Source organism: Panthera tigris, chromosome B3, assembly GCF_018350195.1.
Source record: "Panthera tigris isolate Pti1 chromosome B3, P.tigris_Pti1_mat1.1, whole genome shotgun sequence".
Lineage (NCBI taxonomy): Eukaryota > Metazoa > Chordata > Mammalia > Carnivora > Felidae > Panthera > Panthera tigris.
Window position 1 is genome coordinate 62704933 of NC_056665.1, and position 24538 is coordinate 62729470.

A 24538-nucleotide genomic window follows, 5' to 3' on the forward strand; every position below is an offset into this window, starting at 1 on the left:
TGTATCCTGCATATGCTTCTAAGGTTTTATAAACTCTGAGGATTGGGCCATGCCATATGTCTTTTAAATTTTACATGGTATTTCACACCAAATCCGGCATATAGCAGATAGCAAAAACATGTATGCAGACAGAAACCTGCCCCAAGTCTTGGAACAGATCTCATGTGCTTTGTTATTCAGAACAAAACCCAACCCTTTCTGCCATTAGACATAGACCAGAAAGTCTTTGTTTAGATCTAATAACTGACAGCAGGTGCTTCTAGGTGCCCCCAACATACACGGATGCCTCTTTGGAGGGCAAATGGGGCAGAATCCTAACACCAGAGATAGCTCTGAGTTGATGAATTTTCAGAAGCCACCAAGTTACGGACGTGAGGAGGAAAATATTTCCAGGAAACTCTGTTTCTTAACTTCCTTTCCTATTTTCTTCCTCCTTTGTAGCTTACACGAGAAAGCTGAGGCAACTGTGTACCTGAGTTTCATACCGCCTCCTAGTGCTGGCTGACAGCTTCTCTGGGGCGATCACACTCACAATGGGAACAACAGCGGCTCCATGGATTTCAAACAAACCTGAAACAGAGAGTTTCAGAATGTATGGTCTTAACTGATCCCACCCACTTTCTGTAACACACCACGGAGATGGCAGGGATATTCGTAGAAGCCGCCCTGGTGTCATTCTATGGGCTAGGTTCTGTCTGCGCTTGGTTTTCCATCTCTAAAACTACCTGCACTTGACCTGGAGGAGCCCAGAACCCTGATGCTTTTGTCAAAATTACCAGGCTTCTCTCCTCAAGGGAGAGGTGGGGTGGAAGGTGACTAAGGCACAGGGAGGCTATATTTGTCACCAAAACCTGGTGACCTTAAGGAAAAAAAAAAAAATCACACTTAACTATCCCTCAAATTCTAAATTCCTGAAAGTATTTGAAAACCGACAGTGGCAGAAAGTCAATGCTAGCAGAAACAAACCAAAAAGACCCAGTTCTGTTAAAAGCCAAATAAGTCGTCTTGTGGACAATGCTCGGGACATTGCTTTTTCAGTAAGGTTGGTAGATGTGGTGAAACTAAAGATTTAACTATCACCACTGCTCCTCTTGGCTTTCAGGAAAACAAAATGGATGCACAGTGTCTTTCTCAAGGGATTTCAACATATTATTCTTCAATCTTCTGTGTGGGGAAGATTTCCAGGAAAATTACCCACATTTAATCTGTACAATAAACCGAGCCAAAAGAAGATTAAACCAGTTGTGAAAATAAGACAGTAAGACAGGGATGTATTAGGATCAGAGGAATCACCAGACTTCCCATCTTTTTCTAGGATGTGGGTTTCAAAGCACAGAGAAAAATTCCAGCTGGTACATTTAACAGTATATGTTACTTTCAAGATACATTTCTGATGCAGCAAGGAGGCAGCACAGTCATTAGTGCTTACCACAAACGCGCACGCACACACACAGCACGATTATGTTCAGATCATAATTAGTAAATACCTGAAGCATTAGAAAATGACCCCTTCAGATTTTGCACTGCAAGATTATCGGAAGCTTCTCTAAAAACAAACAAAAACAATTACAAAACAGTCAATAAAGCAAAACACAGATAAAGTGAGCCATTTTTTCTATTAAGTGTAAAAACTAAATGGTGGTTATTAGTGGAAGAAAAATAACAAAACTTGAACTTAATTTTGCGTTTGGTCAACAGCAAGTAAAAATTATAAAGGATGTCATTTCAGATTAACAAATGCCTAAAGACAACCTTTTGATGTATTCAGCTATGTCTGAAATCCTGGCTCAACATAAGAAGCTAATTTCAATGAAATATAATGGGCGTTCTTTCCGCCCCCCTCACAATACAAGGAAACATTAGCAATGGCATGCCCCACCTTTATTATGGCAGCAACCTTGGTGATCTCCCACAGGAGAACATTGAGTAAACAAGGAGATTCTTTCAAAAGCTGTGAATGGACATTCTTTTAAAGACTGAATTAGTTTATAGCCTTTGAGAGACATAATAGTTCTCTCGGGGAAAACCTGGAAGTAATCACGCACATGGAAGAAAGATTTTAAACCTTTCCCTGCTAAAACTGAATCCCATCTGGCCTTTTAAGTGTCTTAATGTTCACCTGTACTATTAATTAGTTGAGTATTTTATGCTTTCTAAACCTCTATTTTTTAAAATCCATAATTCTAATATCTGGTGACTTCCAGAACATTATATGCCTTCAGAGAAAGCGTGATGGTGAACTTATTCAAGCTAGGTGCAGATGGGAATTTATTCAAGCAGGGTGAGGGAAGGAGAAGAGAGTAAGAATGTTTATCTTATAGAAGCCAGGATTTTTCACCGTTGGCACTATTGACATTCGGGGCCAGATAACTCTTGGTTGGCGGTCTGGGTGGTCAGTCCCATGTACTGTAGAAGCAGCAGCACCCCTGATCCCTCCTAGATACTAGCAGCACCCCCCAGTTCTAACAACCAGAAATGTCTGCAAACAGTGCCAAGTGTCCCCTACTTGAGAATCACTGATAGAAGCCAAAAAAGGTATTTCTGATTATGAGCATATATGTAAAAGTTACACATTTAAAAAAAAAAAAAAAAAGCCTTAAGAAAATTAGGATCCCTTGTAATCCCACTAACCAGAAATAACTACAATTAAAATTTTGGTACGCCATTCCAGCCTAATGTGGACTGTGTATTTTGATTAAGAAAAATAGGATCGTATATGTTGTCTATGGACATCCTTCCATGTCAATAAATTCAGCTTTACTAGAATCAACATTTAAAAAAAAATTTTGTTTTTAAGTAAACTCTGTGTCCAATATGGGGCTCAAACTCATAATCCTGAGATCAAGAGTCACATGTTCTTTTGACTGAGCCAGTCAGGCCTGGCCCCTAGAATCATCATTTTTGAAGGCTGCATAGCATTTCACTATATTACTATAATCCAGACAATCTTCTAGAATGGATTTTGTGATACTATAAGTGAGAGATTTCTCAGCGTGTGGTCCAGGGACCTCTGGAGGCCCCCGAGACCCTTTCAGAGGTCTGTAAGGTCAAGATAATTTTCACCACAATCCTAAATTGTTACTTCTCTCTTTTTTTTATGCTCATCCTCTCACAAGTGTATCCTGGAATTTTCCAGAGACTGTATGATGGGTGATAGCACAACCGATTGAATGCAGAAGCAGATGACAATCTAGTTTTTTCTATCAAAGTGTTAATGCATTTTTTTTTTCCATTTTTGTCTCTTTATCTGTAAAAAGATGAAAGTGTTGCTCTTCTTAAATTTCTTTGGTTTTGGAAAATAGTTATTTTTCATTAAAATATGTCATTTAGATTAGCATGTAATGGGTTTATTTAAAAAAATATTTTTAAAATATTCATTTTAATTCTACCAAATTACTGATAGATGCAACCCACATAAACAACATTCTTTGATGCCCTCAAATAATTTTTAAGGATATAAAGGGCTTCTAAGGCCAAAAAGTTTGGAACTGCTGTTATAAACAATGCCATGATAGACATCTTTCACATACCCCCATGGGATAATTTTTGCTATAAATTCCTGAAAGTAATATTAATGGGTCTTTCTTTTTAATTTTTAAGGTTCTTAACTTTGTTAAATTCCTATCCAGAGAGTTGAGCCAGTGTACATTTAATATGAGATCTTTTCCCAGAATATATTAGATCTTTCAAATATATTGACAAAATACTACCAAAATTTGCTGCATAACAGACCAAGTAAGATAATTCTGGCTCCTGAGGACTTTCAAACTGATAAAGCATTCTCTGACACGTTATGAGAAAGGAACACTGAAAGTAGGATTAGTCTTATACAGGGGATCGTATACTTCAACTCTTGAGTTCTTCAGAAGCAACAGAATGGTCCATTAAAAGTTATCCTGATGAATCTTTATTTCCCAAAAGGATCAAATTGATTTTTCTAAAAAAGGCACGGAAGTTCTACAGGTATCACAGCTGGTTTTCTGGGCCTTTGTTACCTGATAGTCCTTTCATCACTGACTTTAGTCCTGAGTTTCTGCACAACATAGTCTATAAGATCAGACTCCAGCACGCATTTCTCTGTTTGCCTTTCCTTCTCAAAAGACTTAACCTTAAAAAGAATGAAATAGATCCATCAATTTCTGAACCCGAGTACAAAATGAAGTCAACAGTTCAGGTTGGTGGTTCTCGACCAGAGGCAATTTTGCTCACCACAGGACAGCTGGCGATGTTTGGAGACAAGTTTTGGTTGTGACATCTATAGAGGGTGCTACCAACATCTTGCAGAGAGAGGCCTGGGATGCTGTTCAACATCCTACAGTGCCCAGAACAGCAGCCCCCATAATTATCTGGCCCCAAACGTCACTGTGGCTTTGAGAAACTCTGGTATAGACTAGAAAAGCTTATCACTGGTGATAGAGTTTAAAAAGGGGGTGGGGGGGGGGGCAAGACTAACCAGCTCCTATTTCATTTCTTTCACATTTTCTTCCCCTTAAATATCCCCTGGTCAGTCACCAAGTTTCCACCCCCTCCCCAACCCCCACTCCAAACCTAAGTCCTGTCATCCCATTTTTTTATGATACCTTTCATCTTCACTGGCCATGAAGTGGCCTTGGCTTAGAATAGCTTTATATTGTTCGCACTGCTATCCCTGTCTTCAGTTTCCCCTCACTCCATTCCATGCTACACGTACCTGCAGATTAATGTTTTTCACATACAACTCTGATGTCCCCTTCTGTAGAAAATAGATGCTCTGGAGGCCCCTGAGACAGGTCTCGAGCTGCTACATAAAATCTAAATTCCTCGGTGGGCATTTTGCTCCCCATGATCTAGCTAAAACCAGTCTCTCCTGAAGTACCCCTTCTTTGCAATGTTTCTGCTTCATCCAAAGTAGACTTATTCAGGAAAATACCACAATAGTTCTTTGCTGGCCTCCCTCTGACTTTGGAACAGGCGGGTCAAAGAATTACCATTACCTTTGCTATTCCTTATGCTTAAAAGGTCCTTTCAGCACGTACCTATATGCTACCCATCCATGAGGGTCCAGCATAAACCCCACCTCTACCCTGAAGACTTCTCTGCTACTTCTGAAGTCCTCTCCCAGGTGGTGATGAACCCTCATTGAACGTTCTCTGTAGGACTCTAATGGCATTTAGCATTTTCTAACTCATAATCGTGCACAAATGTGTTATGTTCCCTACCAGATTATAGGATACCTCACAGGAGGGCCTGAGGCTTAAATGTCACTGTATCCTTTAGGATCTTAAATTCCATCCCTTCTACACTGTTAATACTTAAAATGCATTTGTTGACTAGGTGAATGAAGTGATGTCTTGCCCTTCAAATATGAAGGTGATACAGGATTGGAAAGAGCTGGACAGGCTGAAACAATGTTCTAGAATGAACAATTTATCTCCATTAAATGTGAGATAATGGAGGTAAATATGGAGATAAATATGACATCCTGTAATTGAAGCCTTCATTGTAGGTGGCCAGCCAGACATGGTGATAACTGTTAAAAGGCCAATGAATTTTAGCCGATAAGTTCAGTATAAGCCCAAGAGCCACAGGGTTGCTAAGAGGTCACTAGTAAGCTCCATTAGGAGAAATATGGTATCTGGATTGAGGGAGGTCAGAGAGCATTCTCATTTAGTCAGAATATGCTTAGAGTGCTGTGTAGAATTCTAGGATCACATTTAAAGACAGACATTAAGCAAGCGTGTCTAGGGGAGCTTAACTAGGAGGGTCAAGGATCTGGGAAATCATGTTAAGAGAAATGGCTTAAGTAACCAGAATGTTTAAGCCAGAAAAGAGGGAGAGCCTGGGTGGCTCAGTTGGTTAAGCATCCGACCCTGGCTCAGTTCATGATCTCACAGTTTGTGGGTTCTAGCCCCACATCAGACTCTGTGCTGACAGCTCAGAGCCCGGAGCCTGCTTTGGATTCTGTGTTTTCCTCTCTCTGCCTCTCCCTGACTCGTACTCTGTCTCTCTCTGTCTTTCTCAAAGATAAATAAACGTTAAAAAAATTTTTTTTACACCAGCAATGAGGATAGAGTGGCATGGCAGTCTCTGGTCTCCTAGAATTTATTTGAAGGTAGTTGAGAGAAGGAGGAAGAATTAGACTGGCTATTGCGACTACTCAAGAAGACAGAACTAAGACATTGAGCGTTAGATTTTGGGAAGGAGACTAATTCAGGTTTTTAAAATTTGCTCAGCATTATAGCACTGTCTTATGACACGAGTTACCCAGCAAAGGCTTGATGGTCATCTCTCGGTACTACTGCAGGAGCAATCACTACTCTGGAAGAGGCCTGATGAGTAGTTCTTAAGGGCATTTCTAATTTTGACGGGGCGCCTGGGTGGCTCAGTCGGTTAAGTGTCCGACTTCAGCTCAGGTCATGATCTCATAGTCCGTGAGTTCGAGCCCCGCGTTGGGCTCTGTGCTGACAGCTCAGAGCCTGGAGCCTGCTTCGGATTCTGTGTCTCCCCCTCTCTCTGACCCTCCCCCGTTCATGCTCTGTCTCTGTCTCAAAAATAAACATTAAAAAAAATAAAGATAAAAAAAAAAATAATTTTGTGACTAACCAGAAGACTAGTAGTGAGGACTTGCAAATCTTCCCTAAAAGGATAAACTACTCCAGGAACTGCCTTCCTGCCTTCAACAGTTAGAAAACCCGACAAAACACATAAGATTTTTCAGACATTAGACAACAAGCAACAACTCTTTCTCAAAAATAAACCTAAAAAAAATTTTTTTTTTAACTTTTAAACTTTTTTTTTATTGTTCATTTTTGAGAGATAGAGACAGAGCACAAGTGGGAGAGGGGCAGAGAGAGGGAGACACAGAATCCAAAGCAGGCTCCAGGCGCTAAGCTGTCAGCACAGAGTCTGATGTGAGGCTTGAACTCAGGAACGATGAGATCATGACCTGAGCCGAAGTCAGATGCTCAACCGACTGAGCCACCCAGGCGATACTGCCTTATTAGTAATGGGTCAACTCAGAGCTAAACACGGCCCTGGTCTGCCCTAACAAAGCTTAACACCCAGCCTGGAAAGGATCAAACAATTCAAGTATTTTAACTATACCCCAGAACAAAGCCCAGCAGTATTTCCAAAAATGTAAAATTCATAATGTCCACAACCAATCCAAAATTACTAGGCATGCAAGGTGGCAAGAAAATAGGACTCACAGCAAGGAGAAACGACAGAAACAGAGAAATGTCTCAGAAATTATGGAATTAGTAGACAGATACCTTAGAATGACTGTTTTAAATCTTATAAAAAATATAAAGGCAACAAAAACCGTAAGAGAGAAATGGAAGACCTAAAGATCCAAATATAACTTATAAAGATGGAAAAATACAATATCCGAAATAAGAAATGCAGTGGGATTAATAGCATGTAAGATATTGCAGAAAGATCAGTGAATGATCCAGAATAAAGCATGGGGGGGGGGGGGGGGGGAACAAAACAAAGAGAGACTTAATGAGGTGTGGGGCAATATCAGATAATTAACATACTGTAATTGGAGTCCTAGAAGTAAAAGAGGAAAAGGGACAGAAAAATATTTGAGGAAATAATGTCTGAAAATTTTCTAAATTTCATGAGAACTACAAATCTACAGTTCAAAGAAGTCCTATCTACGAATACCAAGTATTAGAATATAGAGAATACCACACTGAGGTAAACCATATTCAAAATGCAGAAAACCAGTGACAAATGAAAATCTTATAAGCTGCCAGAAAATAAAAAAAATCATATTCAGAGGATCAAAGCAGACTTTAACAGAAACGGTGATCAGCTCAGAAGACAGTAAAACACCTCTTCAAAGTGCAAAATGAAAAAAATGTAAATGTTGAATTTTATATCTAGCAAAAATATCTTTCAAAAATGAGGGTGAAGACTTTCTCAGACCAATAACAACTGAGACAACTCATGACCAGCACACCTGCTTGGACCAGAAATATTAAAGGAAATTCTTCAGGCAGAAGGAAAATGAAATCAGAATGATGTCTTCCTCAACAAAGGAATCAGTAGTACAAGAGATGGTAACTATGTGGGTAAATATAAAAGACATTTCCCCCCTTATTTTAAAAACCTCTCTAAAAAAACCCAAAACAAAAACCTCTTTAAAAAATAACTAATTAAAGCCAAAATAGTAACAATGTATTGTGGACTTTACAATATATGTAAGAAAAATATTTGGCAACAACAGCACAAAGAATGAGAGAAGGGAAATGGAAGTATTCTTATAAGGTTCTTACACGATAAGAGAAAGGCATATAACATTTTTTGAAGGTAGAATGTGTTAAGTTAAAGGTGTATGTATATTGCAAACCCTAGAGAGGTCACAAAAACAGTCTCACCAAAAACGAGTAATGGTCAGTAAAATAGTAGATATCAACCTAAAAAGAAGGCATGAAAAGACAAAAATGGAAAAAAGAACAGATGGAATAATCAGAAAACAAATAGTAAAATGGCAGATTTAAACCCAACCATTTCGCTAACTGCATTACAAATTAATGTCTAACAATTCCAATTAAAAGGCAGGAATTGTCAGAGTGGATAAAAAGGCACAACTCAACTGCTGACTGTCTCTAAGAAACGCACTTCAAGACACAGGATGGAAACAGACATGTCATGCAAACACTAACCAAAAGACCTCAGAACAAGAAGTGTTATCAGGGATAAAGAAGAACATTTCATAATGATAAAGAGGTCAATTCATAAAACATATAAAATTCTAAATGTGCATTCACCAAATCCCAGAGCTTCAAAATGCAAAAACTGATAAAACTTTTGGAGAAATGGATAAATCTACAATGATAGCTGGAGATTTCAATACTCCTCTCTCAGTAACTGATTGAACATGTAGACAAAATGATTAGTAAAGATACAGAACACTTGGGCAACATCATCATCTAATGTGACCTGATATTTATCAAACACTCCTCCTAACAATGCAGAATACACATTCTTTTCAAGTGTACATGAAACATCACAGTAAAAGACCATTGTTTTACTTTAAACCATGACTCAGTAAAATTAAAAGGACTGAAATCATATAGAATATGTATGTTCTTTGATCGCAAAGGAATTAAATCATTAGAAATCCTTAAAGAAAGATAGCTGGAAAATACCCAAATATCTGGAAGTAACCCATGGAACAAAGAAGAAATAACCAAAGAAATTAGAAAGTATTCTGAACTATTTTTTTTTTTTTTTAACGTTTATTTATTTTTGGGACAGAGAGAGACAGAGCATGAACGGGGGAGGGGCAGAGAGAGAGAGGGAGACACAGAATTGGAAGCAGGCTCCAGGCTCTGAGCCGTCAGCCCAGAGCCCGATGCGGGGCTCGAACCCACGGACCGCGAGATCGTGACCTGAGCTGAAGTCGGACGCTTAACCGACTGAGCCACCCAGGTGCCCCAGAAAGTATCCTGAACTATTAAAAAAATGAAAATATCCGACTCTTGATCTCAGCTCAGATCTTGATCTCAGGATTGTGAGCTCAAGCCAGGCATTGGGCTCCATGCTGGATGTGAAGCCTACTTAAAAAAAAAAAAAAAAAAATTCTGAACTAAATGAAAATAAAAGCACTACATATAAAAATGTGTGGGATGCAACTAATGCAGTACTTAGAGTGAAATTTATAGCATTAAATAGTTCTACTTAGAAAAGTAAAATCTAAAATCAGTGGTCCAAGCCAGGTGCCTTTTTTGTTTTTTTAAATGCAAAGACTCAGATAGGATTTTAGGCTTTGCAGGCCAAACAATCTCTCTGTCACATACTATTTCTTTTTCTTTTTTTTAAACAAAGAGTGTAAAAAAAATTTGTAGCTCACAGGCCATACAAAATAGGCTGTGTGCCAGATGTGGCCTATGGGCTGTAGTTTACCCCTAACCTAAAGTTCTATCTGAAGAAACTAGAAATGGAATAAACTAAATCCAAAATGTGCAGAATGAAGAGTGGAAATCAATAGAATAGAAAACAAATGAACACAAAATAGGGAAAAATCAATAACATAAAAACACTGGTTTTCTGAAAATACAAATAAGATTGATAAACCTCTAGTCAGGCTAGGGTTTTTTTTACCTCACCAGTGGTTAAAAAAAGAAAAAGTGTGGGCGGGTTGGGGGGTAAGACATAAATTAACAATATCAAGAATGAAAGGGGATTATTACTGCATATCTCACAGACAGCGACAGAAAATATAGGAAAATTTAGATGAAATGGAAACATTCTGGGAAAGATCTACACTACCAAAAGTCACTTATTCAGAAACAGGCAACCAGAATAGCTCTCTATCAAGGCCCACATGACTCTACTGGGGAATCTGACCAGATATTTGAGGATGAAATAATACCAATTCTACACAAAATCTTCCACAAAGTCGAAGAGGATGTCTAATTCATTTATGAAGCCAACATTACACAGATATCAAAACCTGACAAAGATTTAAAAGGGGAGAAATAGGTTGATTTTTTTCTTCAAAAACAGAAATAACGGTTAGGAGGTGGTATATTTATGAGCTTCGTAAGTTAAACGCAACAGAGTAAAACTGATTAGGAAACAGCCATAGGCTATGCCAACCAGCATTTCGGTGTAGTGATGATTACTGTTTTCTTAGATGGAAAAGAGGAGCAAAGGGAGAAAAGTAGGAAAAAGCTACTGCCACTGTGTTTGCATTTTTTAAGCTTGAAGGGAAGGATTCAGATTCAGATTCTCTCTTACTCTATAGTCTTTCTCCAAGAATAGGTCCAGCCAATAAAATAATGGATTTCCACCCACACCCAAGGCCAGGGCCTTAGTGGGAAGTCAGGTGCTCCACAGTTAATACCCAGTTTGGAAAATCTGTTGAATTGTGAAAGATTTCCTTGGGTCTGTACCTTGACATAGCTTCGTCCTTTATCTGAGACAAGGGCCACGTAGGTGATTTCGTGATGTCTGCAGTATTCCTGGAGTTCTTCTTGGGACTGAAACAAACAAACCACAGTGTGTGAAATAAACACAGAACACCTACAGCGGCTTCAAGTGATTAAGGAGACTGCAAACACTGTGTTCAGCTAGATTTTCAAAGTGAATCACTAAACATGCTGACTTCGGGAGATATAAATATTAAGCCAGAAGAGTAAGAATTCAAAGGAGAATAAAACCTTGCTTTTCTTACATTCGCTATTGTCCTAAGGGGCCACGAACAATCAATGTGGTCAGGTTTTCAAAAGCTCCAAACCTTGATGGAAGGTGCCAAAAATTATACAATACACATACACACAATGAAAAGGCCTCTGAGGGAAGCAAAGGCAGCAAAAAGAGTGGAAGGTGAGAAGCAGGACTGAAGCATAAAGTGAGCATCCGAGCGGAGATGCCTGCAGCGTATGTCACTGTGCAGGATGGAAATCCCTGTTTCTGTAAGAGCTCTTCTCTAACAGTTTATGAAACAAGGAAACAAATGCAAGAGGATGCGCCAACGATTCAAAATTATCGCTCAACATACTTCTAAACAAGGGGCTTTTTATAACGCTCACAAAAATGGACGGCAGCAGCCTTGGAAACCTCTTGGTAGGCGATGTGCAAGGAGCAGGAGGAATGGAGGCTGTTTCCCTGGGCATCTCTTCATGCTCCGGGGCACCTGAGTGTGGGTGATCGTGCGTGCAACTTGATTACCTGGGAGCTCAGGCCCTTCTGTGATCAGCTGGTGGCAGTGCAGATGTTCTCTGAAGGCCCCCCCCCCTTCCTGAGGGGCCAGCAGGTTCGGGGGTGCCACCTCCCTCACTTCCATCCCCAGGGCAGGCTGCTGTGGGAGGTCTGAGGATACGTACGCACGCTAAACACGAAGCGCCTTTCGGAAGTGTGGTGGGTTGGGATGGCCCCGCGAAGATGTCCCAGCCTAATCCCTGCCAACTGAATATGTTGCCTTATATGGTAAAAAGGAACTTTGAGTTATGGATCTTGAGATAGGGAGATTATTCTGGATGATCTGGGCGGAAACAGTGGGCCTTGTGAGAGGGAGATGGGAGGGTCAGAGTTAGAGATCTAAGGACAGAAACAGAGGTAGAGAGGAAAGAAAACTCGACACTGCTGAGCTTGAAAGTGGAGGAAGGGACTAACAGCTGAGGGGTGCAGGAGGCCTCTAGGAGCTGGAAAAGTCAAGGGAAAGGATTTTCCCCCTAAAGCCTTCAGAAGGATCCAGCCCTAGCGGAGAACCTTGATTTGAGCCCAGTGAAACTGGTATCAGACTTCTGAACGCCAGAAACGTGAGGTAATAAGCCTGTATTGTTTTAAACCACTAAGTCTGCGGTGATTTGCCACTGTAGCAATAAGAAGCTAACACGGGAAGTAACTCTAACCAGAGAGAAGTAGAGTCTGAGGGAACTCTAGTCTAAGGCTGGAGGGGACGATTTGCCATTGCAGCCGTGACTACATGCACTCAACCCACGGGCATTTTTTTTGTCTCATTACCTGCGACCAGTCATACATGATTTGTGCTGTGATTCCCACCGTCCAGAGTTTCTGGGTGAGGTTGATGGCCCTGGACATGGACATCTGGCCAACACTTACGACCAGGAGGTCACAAGAGCTGATTGTAACCTGGATGAGAAACAGAGTGCTTACATTTAGAGAAGCGAGACCAGCACTAGGAAGGAGGCACCGCTTGAGTGAAGAGAGCACCCTGAGATCTTATATAGTAAGAGATGTGCACATGGCTTGGCTTCAGAATGACTTAGCTTAAAAAAAAAAAAATGACAGTCAAAAAACTTTTATATTAGTTTTTTTTAGAAAGAAATTATTTCAACTATCCTAAGCTGTTGAGAAGATCTTCTTTTCCTCTGGGAAAACTAATCTTGTCTGAAACACAAAGGAAAAAAACCCCAAAAAACGTTTATAGCTCTGTAGAGTAGAGCAGGGTTTCTGAACAAGGGGCTTTGACAGGAGTCTGCTAACAGCTAGAACATGTCACATTTACATAGCGTGTCACAGTCGAGAGTGAGGCCGGCCAGGAGAAGACAAGAGGAGCGTCTGAGGTCCCTCAGCTACAGCTAAGGACACATACACAAGGATGGATGCCAAGTCTTAGGCTGGTCTATCATGGCAAAGATAGCTTCCCAAGGCCTCGGGCTATTGCTGCCACACCCAGGGCTGCATATAAGTGACTACGAGATGAAAAGACCACTCAAAGCCCACTGGAAAGCAAAACTGAACTTACAGGTTCTTCCATGTTGAGGATAGCAGCAGATATCTTGTCTATAGCTATGCTGACCCCAACAGCAGTGGGGATTGGCCCCAGAGCCTGTGGTCCTCTAAACTGGGGAATCTGTGAAGGAAGACACAGCTCTGGTTAGGAAATAGAGAAGAAACTGATCATGAGCAATGACTGAAGGGCACACACTTGTCAGCAACTTAACATCAAAGGGTTCAACAACAGAAGTGTGTGTGTGTGTGTGTGTGTGTGTGTGTGTGTGTGTGTGAGAGAGAGAGAGAGAGAGAGAGAGAGAGAGAGAGACAGACAGACAGACATGGGAGCAAGCACACATGCCATTTTAGGAAAATGTTAACCAATGTTGCATCTGGAGCTGCCCTGTTCAATATGGTAGCCACTTAGCCGCATGTGGCTTGGACATTTGAAATGTAGCTAATCTAAATTGACATGTGCTGTGTATGTAAAATACACGCAGTTGCAAAGACTCCGAATGAATAAAAAAAGCATGTAGATTAGCTCAATAATATTTAGATGTCTGATTACATGTTGAAATAATATTTTGGGTATACTGGGTTAAACATACACTGAATGCAAAGGCTTAGAAAAAAAAAGTAAAATAGCTTAAAAATTTTGATTCTATGTTCGATAAGAGATAATATTAAAATAAATTCCACCTGTTTCCTTTTTTTTTTTTCTTTTAAGCAGGCTCCATGCCCAATGTGGAGCCCAGTGCAGGGCTTGAGTTCACGACCCTAAGATCAAGACCTGAGCTGAGACCAAGAGTCGGACACTTAACCGACTGAGCCACCCAGGCATCCCCCATGTGTTTCTTTTTACTTACTTTATGTCATTACATTATTTAAAATTACATATGTAGGTTCTGATTCTGGGCCAAGATGGGTAGCAACACTTCTATTTTTCCTGCCAAGTACAGCTAAAATTCCTGGACGTTACTTCTGAAACAAACGTAAGAAGCCTGTGAAGTGGAGAGAGGGGAGCAGACTGGCTAGGGACCACAGGATCTGGGGAATAACACATGGGGAGTTCCCTGGATTCGGTCTCTGCTTCATGTTTCTTGGATTGGGTGCTGGAGAAGCTGACAACCCAGAAATGCCAAGGAGAACCGACAAAAAAAAGCCCCCAGGAAAACCTGCTTTGTCTAGACCAAGAAAGGGGCAACCTGGCAGGGCAGAAAATGTTTAGAAAACACCTGCCCTGCTCCAGCCAAACACCAAAGGAAAAAGCATAGGCCCGCTCCCACCAGCAAAGGCTGAGTAGGGACCTACACATTCACCCAGATGTAAGGAGCCTCCTTCTCCTACCAAGTCTGAGCGGGGTGGCATCAGAGAAGACTCGGTGGGAGCCAGGACTCTCTTATCTGCCTGAGATAGTATCCTCCCCTCACCCCCCAGTGTCACTGGAAGCCAGGAACCAAAGGATTTCAGGACGCCCACCTCCATCCAAGCAGTAAGAAGTCCACACTCCTTGGGAGAGTAGAGGAGGCTGAGTCGTCGGAGACTGGAACTTTCTCTGCTATCCAGCAGCAACGAGGTTGCCCGCCACTTCCCCCACCCCTCACAACAGTACCTGTAGAGGCATGTGGGAAACAGGACCAAGGAACCCCTCCCACCCTAGGGATGCTGAAGAAAGCTGAGGAAGGAACCTGAATCTTTACCCTTAGCCAATAGTACCAAGAACCCCCTGCCCCTCCAGTGTGCTATCAGAGGAGACCTGCTAAACCAGAAGATCTGGCTAAGCTCCAGACTCTCATAACATAACACTTAAAATATCCAGGGTGCAAGTGAGAATCATGCATCAGGGCAAGAACCACGAAGATCTCAAAATGTGTAAGAAAAGACAACAGGGCGCCTGGGTGACTCAATTGGTTAAGCGTCCAACTTTGGCCCAGGTCAGGATCCCATGGTTCTTGAGTTCAAGCCCCACACGGGGCTCCGTGCTATCAGTGCAGAGCTCGCTTCGGATCCTCTGTACACTACCCCCTCCCTTGCTCTTGCGTGGACATGTTCTCTTCTTTCTCAAAAGTAAACATTTAAAAAAAAAAAAAAAAAAAGACAATCCACAGGAGTGCCTGGGTGGCTCAATCAGTCAAGTGTCCGACTCTTGATTTTGGCCTAGGTCATGATCTCACAGTTCATGGGATCAAGCTGGACGTCTGGCTCTGCGCTGACAGCAAGGAGCCTGCTTGGGATTCTCTCTCTTCCTCTCTCTCTCCCCCTTCCCCACTCATGCTCACTGGCTTGCTCTCTCTGAAAATAAACATTAAAAAAAAAAAAAAAAAAAGACAACAGACACCAACACCAAGATGACAAAGATGTCAGAATTATCTGACAAGGATTTTAAAGCAACCATCATAAGAATGCTTCAACAAGCATTGTGAACAGGCTTGAAACAAACAAAAAAGGGTCTCAGCAAATAAGGTAAAAACAAAACAAAACAAAAACAAAACTCTGGATGGGCTCAACAGCAGAATGGGGATAAGACGGGATATAGCCAATGAAACTGAAGATGACAGAATAGACTATAGACAGAACAGACTATAGACAGAACAGACTATAAAGCACAATGCCCCAGAACCTCAGGGATAGAACAAAAACTCAAACATTTGTCATCAGAGACCTAGAAGGAGAGGAAAAAGAGAGTGCAACTGAAGAGATCTTAGAAAAATATGCTTGAAACATTCTCCCCCGGTGCTGTGGTGAGGGGTGGGCAGGTGGGAAGTGGCAGAAGACCCTGTTACTGCTGGATTGCAGGGCAAGTTCAGCCTCCCACTCAGCTTTCTCCAGCACCACCACCCCCCCACAGGGAAGGTGGCCATGTTACTGCTTGGCTGGAGGCAGGGGTCCGAAATCCTTTAGTTCCTGGCCTCCGATGACCCTGTTCAGGGAGCACTGCCCAGGCAGATATGAAAGTCCTGGCTCCCACTTAGTGTTCTCTGATGCCACCCTGCTGGGGCTTGGGGGCGGCGGGGGGGGCACACTGGAAAAGGACATAAACCTCTAGATTCAAGAAACTGAGATAATCCCAAAGAGTATGAATCCAACGAAAGTCACACCAAGACCTGTCATGATCACATTGCAAACTAAAGACAAAGAAAAAAAAAATCTTAAAAAGCATGGAGTGAAACCCAACTTTCTTCTAGGGGAAAATTCAAATAACAGCACACTTCTCGTCAGAAACCAGCAATTCTTCTCCTCTTGGGTGTCTCGGAGTTTGGCAGCTGAAGTAAAAAGCATAACACTGTCTGATGTGGATCTCAATGTATGGAGAGGAAGTATTTAAGACAATTATAAGTGGGGGGAGGGGTATAAGGACTTAAAGGGGAGATAATGGTTCTATACTTCGTTTGAACTAGTAAATGTCAGCACCAGAGGATCTATATGTGACAGAACAGCTTTGTATCTCAATTGTGGCGGTGGTTACGGGACTCTACACATGTGGTACAATGGCACAGAATTACACACATACTGTGTACCAATGTCCGTGTCCTGGTTTTGATATTTTATTATAGTTATGCCAGATTTAACCATTCAAGGAAACGGAGTTCTCTTTGTGCTATCTTTGCAATTTTCTGTAAACTTGTAATTGTTTTAAAATAAAAGTTAGAGGTGCCTGGGGGGCTTAGCTGGTTAAATGTTCAGCTCTTGATATTGGCTCAGGTCATGACCTCACAGTTTGTGGGATCGAGCCCCACCATTGGGCTCTGTGATTGCTTGGGATTCTCTCTCCTCTCTCTCTCTCTCTCTCACCCAAACCCTGCTTGCATGTGCTCATGCGCACTCACACACTCCCTCTCTCAAAATAAACATTTAAAGAAAATAATAAAAGTTAAAAACGCTACAAATGCGGTTCACAATACATTTCTATTCCTCGATAAAAGGCATGTGGGTGGCTCAATGATACCACTGGTTCAGTGTTTCTGAAGGTGTGAAATATTTCAAAATATCAAGTTATGAAAGAAATGAAACAATGCCAGAGTAAGTCAATTAATCCAGGGCAGGCTCTCACCAGCAGGTCGTATCGGCCACCAGCCGCAAGGATTTCAGATATAGCCCTTTGCCTCCGTCTGATGACCGCCACAAACTGGAAGATGACTCCGTTGTGCTGCTGCACCTTGTAAACCAAGCCCAAGTTGATCAAGACCTGTGAAGTGCAATCCCATGCAAACGTGTCAAGGGCACTGTTGTCCATGAATCACATCACAGCACCAGTAGGATGTGGTACACAGTATAGCCTGCCAAGTAAGAGAAACTCTGCTCTCTTCAAGAATCCCCGCTTTGCGGAAGCAGAATTGCTGTTCAATAGGAATCATGATGCTTGCAAGGAAATTCTGATTTAAGCCAAAATTATTACTAGATACCAACAGTTCCAAAATATAGAAAGTAGAATTCTGGAAAAATAAAACGCTTACTCGCATTAACTTAAAAAACCCATTTCCCCCTTGTGCTAATGCTACAAATCCATAATAGAATCCAACAGTTGCCAAACCTGTAACTTTATGCCAAATTTCTTCAGAAGTCCAACAATCTCCTCTAGATCTTTTAAGCCGTACTTCACCAACTGGGCAACACCTGTTTTCTGTTTTATTAACGAATTTATTGCTGGCGTGAGATCTTGCAAATCTCCCTTCTGCTCAATAAATTTGTAGAGTCGATACAGCTGGAAAGCAAAGAGGCACATTTAGCTTCCCATCCACGGTCGGGAAGATGCACTTTACGTGGTGTTCTGGACACACGGGGGTCATGGCAAAGCTTGTGCACCTCCACGAGGAGGGATTTTGTGGTCGGAGGCAATTTTAGCCTTTATTGGGATCCTGACTAAGATTACCCTTTTCCCACAACTTGGAAGCACCTCACATAAGTGCTTCTGGCACCTGCTCCCAGTCAATGCTGACCCCTGCAGAGCAGAGCCTAGTCCCCAGTAGAGCCATCATTACAGATTTCCAAGCCAGTACTGTTCCTCCTTACCTTCCTCATTCTCATCTACTCCTGTTACTTCAAGCACAGAAATAGGGGGTGGAAAGGTCAAGTCTGACTGGTTCTCATTCTATTCTGAAGTAGCCAGAAATTCCCTCTCCTCCCTTTGCTGGAGTAATTCCTGTTTGGAGCCTTGGGGCACAGCTCGGGTGTTACCTCCTGCCGGCAGCCTCTAGATCCTTCCTTCCCTCTGACTTATACCTCCACCCCAGCTCTCAGCTGCTGCACCCACTGTCTTCCACAGGAGGGCAGTGGCTAGAGATTTTCCGCGGGCCCGGCCCAGTCCCTGGCACATAGCAGGTGAAGGAGGAAGGAACTATGGTCATACACCAGAAAGAAAATTCGCACTTTAGCTTCTGGGAGTTAAACAAAATTCTAGCTATTTTAAGACTATGTAAGTATAACCTGGCTCAACAATAAACTGGCACATGGAAACCAAGAACTGAATGAAGACTCAGCTTAATACAGTTTAATAACCATAAATTACTTGTATTTCTTCTCAAGTTTTAACATTAAATTACCCCCATGAATGAGGTGCAAAAACAGTAGAGTCAATATCCCCAGATCTGGGTCCTTCACCCCGTCATCAACAAACTCCACGTGACTTTGAACAAGTCACAAAATCTCTCTGCGCCGAAGATCCTTCGTCGTTAAACAGAAGACTGGGCCAGACACTGGCTTACAACACTTCTACCTTCTAAGATCCTTAGAGTTCCATCTGTACATAATGAGAGCATTCAATGTCTTTTATCAAGTGCTAATTCTTCCGTTTTTAAGCCAATCAAACTTCCCAGAGATGTAGCAAAAAAGAGGCTGACATTTTGACAACGGATGCAGCTATCTATCATGTGCAAATGTGAAATATTTTTGCAAAGTGGCATTAGTTCCAAGAACCTTTTGGGTAAGGAATCGCTGGATTGGGCAGTTTCCTGAGTAGATTCCTTGTGCTATTTATGTCTGGGATTCTATCTGCTCATCGCTATGTGCTGTGTAATGCCTACAGTATTATGTAGGTACTGTGCTTCATGTTAAAATATTACGGCTCTGGTCACTTTGTGTTTCATTAATATCTCTTACAATATTTAATATCTAAAATTTAAGCTGGCTTAATTTCTCGAACTCCTAGTACTATGCAATCTGGTTTACTCTCCCTACGCCTACAAACTGTGTGCTGATTGCTTCGAGCTGAGGTCTGGGTGTGCCATGTGTGTGCAAGTTGTGTTAGAGAGCCGCGGGTAGACCTGTGCTGCACGGATCCCCCCATGGCTTTTTACAGGCCAATATGAATGGAGTTGAAAGCAGTCTATGGACTCTTCAACTGACCCCTTTAATATCCCTAGTGCTGTGCCTACAGCCCACACTGTAGGGGTCCTCAAGAATGAACACCTCTGCCCAGTCTGTGCACGATCATATTTTCATCTATCTCATACATGAATTTGGTGATCATCACAAACTCATGTAACTGAGTGCCCGCCCGACCAGGGCCAGAGGGATTCGGGGCAAGTTTAAAGAAGTATCCCTTCTTGTATAAATACTCAGGAAAATGTCAGAAATCCCTGTTGTCTTCTGCGATTCGTGACTCCATGAAGTGTGGGTTACTGTGTCAAAGATCAGAGACCAATCTGAAGCCTGTCGAGAGAACATGACAAACCTGTTTACCCCACGAGATATATTGCCACTGCGATCAAATATAAGATTTCAGGAAGAAATGTACCAAGAAGGCAGGAGCTTTTTCTCAACTCTGAGGTGTTAGGAGATCGGGAGGAGGGGATACAGTGGTGGGGGAAACCCAGATGATCTGCGGAGCTCTGTGCTTCAACCCAGTCCCAGAGGATCTATTTCAGAAGAGGACATCTTGTGCTAGACCCACTCGGCAGGAGGCCATGGCAAGCACAGCCCTTACACGGTTTAAGAGCAAAGCATCTGGTGATCAAGAAAGAAGGGGATGATGACTGCACATTAAGCAGCAGCATGGAGACGCATGCTTGGATCACAGCGCTGGGCTCTCTTCCCCTGATCCCGGAGGTTGCCATGGTACCGATTAACACTAGAGGAAAACCGGTCTGTGAGGCGACAGGGGACATTCTCTGGTATCACAAAGTTACAGAGACATGTAGACGTAGTAGCGCCGTGACAAGGTACTTACACTATTAGACGACAAAGACAGATTACAAAACTTGGCTTCCACTTCTGTCCTCGTCAGCTTTTCTGTCTAATGTGGAGAGAAAGGTAACAGCGAGAGTCACCAAATTTGGCCCCGGACAAGATATAATATCCAGGCTAATTCTGACAAGCATATCCTCTACTACAGACAAACTGCTTTCTAATCATGGAGGGTGGATTAATTCTGTGATTAGAAAAAAAAAATTTTTTTTTCAATTCACATAAAAGAATTAAAAGGGGGAAGGTGCACTTGCTGAATGGTGAGGCAACCCCGAGCTGGACCGGCCGAACCAGAGTGCTTCCGTTTGGATGGCACGGGAGTAACTGATCCGTGTTCCCCAAACAAAAGCCACGTGCGGACAGGCTCTGAGCATCGCGTCCCATGCCGGCAAAGAGGCTGTGGCTGTGGGATAGGAACAAGAAGGACGTGGAGCCCCCTGCACAATCCCTGGTGTTCCTGCCAGTGTCCTACTGACGTAGTAGGTCTGTTACAGCCCAACAGCAACAATATTTGGGGCTAAAGCACCACTGAGAAACACACAGTGAAATTAGGGCCCTGGATGCATACCAGTCAGATAAGAGAAAAGCTAGTTAGGTTTTGGGGGGCGTGCGGCGGGGACCTGGGTGGCTTAGTCAGTTAAGCATCCAACTCTTGATCTCGGCTCAGGTCATGATCTCCCGGGTTGTGAGTTCAAGCCCCACGTCAGGCTCTGCCTTGACAGCACGGAGCTTCCTTGGGATTCTCTCTCTCCCTCTCTCAGCCCCTCCCCTGCTCATGCTCCCTTTCTCAAAATAAATAAAGGAACTTAAAAAAATGAAAATAGTTAGCCTTTTTTGATGTACAGAAAACCAGTACAGTAAGCCAGCAGAGGCTTCCACTATCTGTTCTGACTCAATCACACAGCTTTGGCCACTTTAGATTACTGAATCTCCTGGATGCCTTAGTTGTTATAAAAACCGTATTTAACATGAAATGAAATCAGAAAAGCATTCACCTTCAATTCAGCACTGTAACACTATTTAAGATTTTCGGTGGTTCCCCTCCAGGCTCTGCACGCATACCGTAGAGTATCTACACACATACTAGAGAGGAATGAACACTACGATGCAGCTAAATTAGCAAGAGTAACTAGACAGCGCTGCCCCAGCCCCACAGGAAGGAGGTGCTAAACGAGGCCCCACCGAAGTTGAGACCACTCTCCCCCCGTCCAGCTGGTCCAAATCTATACATTAGTTTACTGATGTTAGTTTACAGGTGTTGTTGGAAGAACTAAGGGCAGGGCATAGCCTTTTATTCTCAATATAGACACTCCCTCCAATTGTTTTTTTTTTTTTTACCTTAGAGCAATGAAGGAAGGAGACAAAACTCCCAACTCAGTCTTATGGTTACATCACAAAGAAAATATTTATCAACTATCAGTATCTTTCAATCTCAAGTCCAAGTAATTAAATGCTCACCACGGCATCATACAGAATAACATAGACTTGATTGAGTTTATCTTCTGGGATCCCACAGTGTAAGAGGATTGCTTTCAATAACATGGTATGGTTCAGGTAAATACTGTAATTTCTTTCCTAGGATACAAGAGAAAAAACGTTGGTTTCATTATAAAAGTAGTATAAGTACGTGACCAAATCCAGAATCTTCCCACCAACTTGCCATCCCTGCAGGGCATTGTGGGAGGACTGAATCTTAGCATATTGCCTTCTAATTTCTTTTTTTTCATTAACATTGCTTTTACATTGTTAAAACCAGAGTATAATATAATCAAACGCCTTTTTTTAAAAAAAATGTTTATTTATTTCTGAGAGACAGAGCGCAAAGAGGGGAGGAGCAGAGAGAAAGGGAGACACAGAATCCGAAGCAAGTTCCAGGCTCTGAGCTGTCAGCACAGGGCCCGACGTGGGGCTGGAACTTACGAACCGTGAGATCATGACCTGAGCCCAAGTCGGACGCCCCATAATCAAACACTTTAATATAGAAATCCAAAATACTTTGGTTTTCAGCTATGGTGAAAAGCCTGAGTGAGTTTACACAGATTTCAAAGAGGGAGAGGATCTGGTTCAACAGTAACTGATGTTTAAGGACGGGCTGGTGGAACAGCTGTCATGACTTCTGTCCACCTGAGGTGATTAGCCAGCATTCACGGAGCAGTGAGCTACACGCGGCAGGGTATACAGCAAAGTGGACACAACAGCTCTGCCCTCAACCAGCAGGTGGCGCCTCACCTCAGGGGCTGTTGGGTTGAGAAGGAAAGGTGGCTGGCCAGCTGATGAGGGAGCAAGCAGGCTTTTGGGACAGAAGGGGTGCAAATGGCAGCTGGGAAAAGAGGTCTTTCTAGACAAGGAACAACGTGACTGGCACGGTGTGGGGGGGGTGAGTGGGCTCTTATGTGGGATGTGGAGGGAAGGCTTGAGGAAAGCAAACAGTTATGCCAGAGCAGTCTCTACTGGCGAGGCAGGATGCAAGCTCAATGGAAAGTAAAGTTGGGGAGCTGAGAGACAGCGTGGGGTATGGGGGGGCGGTCACAAAGGGTTCTGAACAGGGTGAAGGTACTAAAAGCATCCTGGTGGTGGGGGGGGCACCTGGGTGGCTCAGTTAAGAGTCCAACTTTGGCTCAGGTCATGATCTCACGGTCTGTTAGTTCGAGCCCTGCATCGGGCTCCGTGCTGATGGCTCGGGGCATGGAGCCTGCTTCAGATTCTGTGTCTCCCTTTTTCTCTGCCCCTCCCCTGCTCATGCCCTCTCTTTCTCTCCCAAAAATAAAAATAAAATAAACAGATAAATAAATTTTTTAAAAGCATCCTAGGAATCTTAGCTGATTTCTTGCATGTTGGAAGAACGGGCAGAGAAACAATGCCCTTCCCTCGAACCAGATAAAAACAAAACCCATTCTTTTCAAGGCAGAGGGAAGAGCCTGAGATAAACCCAGAAGTAACTTCATCAAACTCTTAGTCATTTTAGTAAAATGTGACCCCCTACTGGTAAAGCCCGGGGTTTGGGGGTGGGGGGTGGGGAACAGGGTCAAGGAATCTAGCGGGATGACCTTGGCATGTTAGACTCTGGAAAGTCACCTGAAGCGCTGGGAACTCCTGGATGATTTCACAGATCGTATAGATGATTTCCGCAGTGGGCAGAGAGCTGTTGGTGGTAGATGTGACAATATCAAATGCACACTCCAGAAGCTCTTTGGGATGAAATCGGTCTAACTTGCGAGGTCTGAACACACGTTCTATGCAGTATCTGGAGAGAGAAACCCAGATTTACGAGGTCACTGCTTCCTGGAATCAAATATGCTTAAGAGGTTATGGAACAAGAGAAAAGAAATCTGAGAAAATGAATCAGTGGTAGGATCAAGAGGCTTTAAAGAGACATTAAAGTGCCAATTCCTAGGGCTGCCACTAAGTACAGGGCTTGATTTGTTCTTTAATGTTTGAAACAGAGATGAAGTTGCATGCAAGAAATAATTTTACCTTTAGTGCTTGCTTTCTACCCAGTGACACACCTTAGGCCTCTGCCTGTTCATTGTTCACTTGCAGCTGAGAGTAAAACCATTTGTAAAGAGCTCTGACTTCCTTTGAAGAACGACGCTTTAAAGCAGGGTGCCTCGTTGGCAACAATACCGCTCCAATTTATGGAGATCACGCTGTTTGACCCCTGTGGCAGCTGAATGTACAGAAAAACCTTTTCCACTGCCAAGTGCCTGGAGGTCCTCAGCATCCAGCATTCCTGCTGGGTTTACTCCACTTCTCTACAAGCAGCTTTTGTTCAGTTACCTGCGTCGGCAGTTTTCACACAGAGACCACTGGCCGTTTGTCCCTCCAATTAAGGTTTACAAGGGGCCATCTGTGATCCAGAGCCGCCAGATGTTTTTGTCAAGCAACCATTTGTGAAAATAATTAGTTGTGTTGCTTGGGGACGTTAGAAGGCGCAGAATAGACTGCAGGGGCCTTGGGGTGCCTGCCCAACTGCTATGTTTGTTCTAAAGAGAAGGCCGACAGTCGGTGTCCCTTTTTTATTAAAAGGGGTACTGTGGTTGGTATTTTAATCATACTCCAAGCTCATGACTTTAAACCCCAAATTCAAACCCCAAATTCTTTGCTGTGTCAGGAGCATAGATGACAAAACATCCTCCTTTGGCTTCTTTCCCACATCCACCAAATGAAACTGAAACCCCCATTG

The 24538-nt window shown here is 42.7% G+C and overlaps 1 protein-coding gene across 5 annotated transcripts in view; it reads right to left on the bottom strand.

The window, feature by feature from the left end:
* EIF2AK4 (eukaryotic translation initiation factor 2 alpha kinase 4) overlaps positions 1–24538 on the bottom strand; it is a 98282-nt gene that overhangs the window by 5371 nt on the left and 68373 nt on the right. For 3 of the 5 annotated variants that reach the window (XM_042989171.1, XM_007081644.3, XM_042989172.1), the window contains exons 25-35: positions 23431–23599; positions 21814–21930; positions 20339–20404; positions 17705–17875; positions 17225–17359; positions 13205–13312; positions 12460–12588; positions 10887–10973; positions 3996–4108; positions 1488–1546; positions 473–570 (exon numbers count right to left, since the gene is read on the bottom strand). In XM_042989171.1, coding sequence (XP_042845105.1) covers positions 473–570; positions 1488–1546; positions 3996–4108; positions 10887–10973; positions 12460–12588; positions 13205–13312; positions 17225–17359; positions 17705–17875; positions 20339–20404; positions 21814–21930; positions 23431–23599 — 1252 coding nt within the window. Of the gene's footprint in view, positions 1–472; positions 571–1487; positions 1547–3995; positions 4109–10886; positions 10974–12459; positions 12589–13204; positions 13313–17224; positions 17360–17704; positions 17876–20338; positions 20405–21813; positions 21931–23430; positions 23600–24538 lie in introns of those variants that run through there. The other 2 variants (XM_042989173.1, XR_006218674.1) reach the window with 2 other exon arrangements.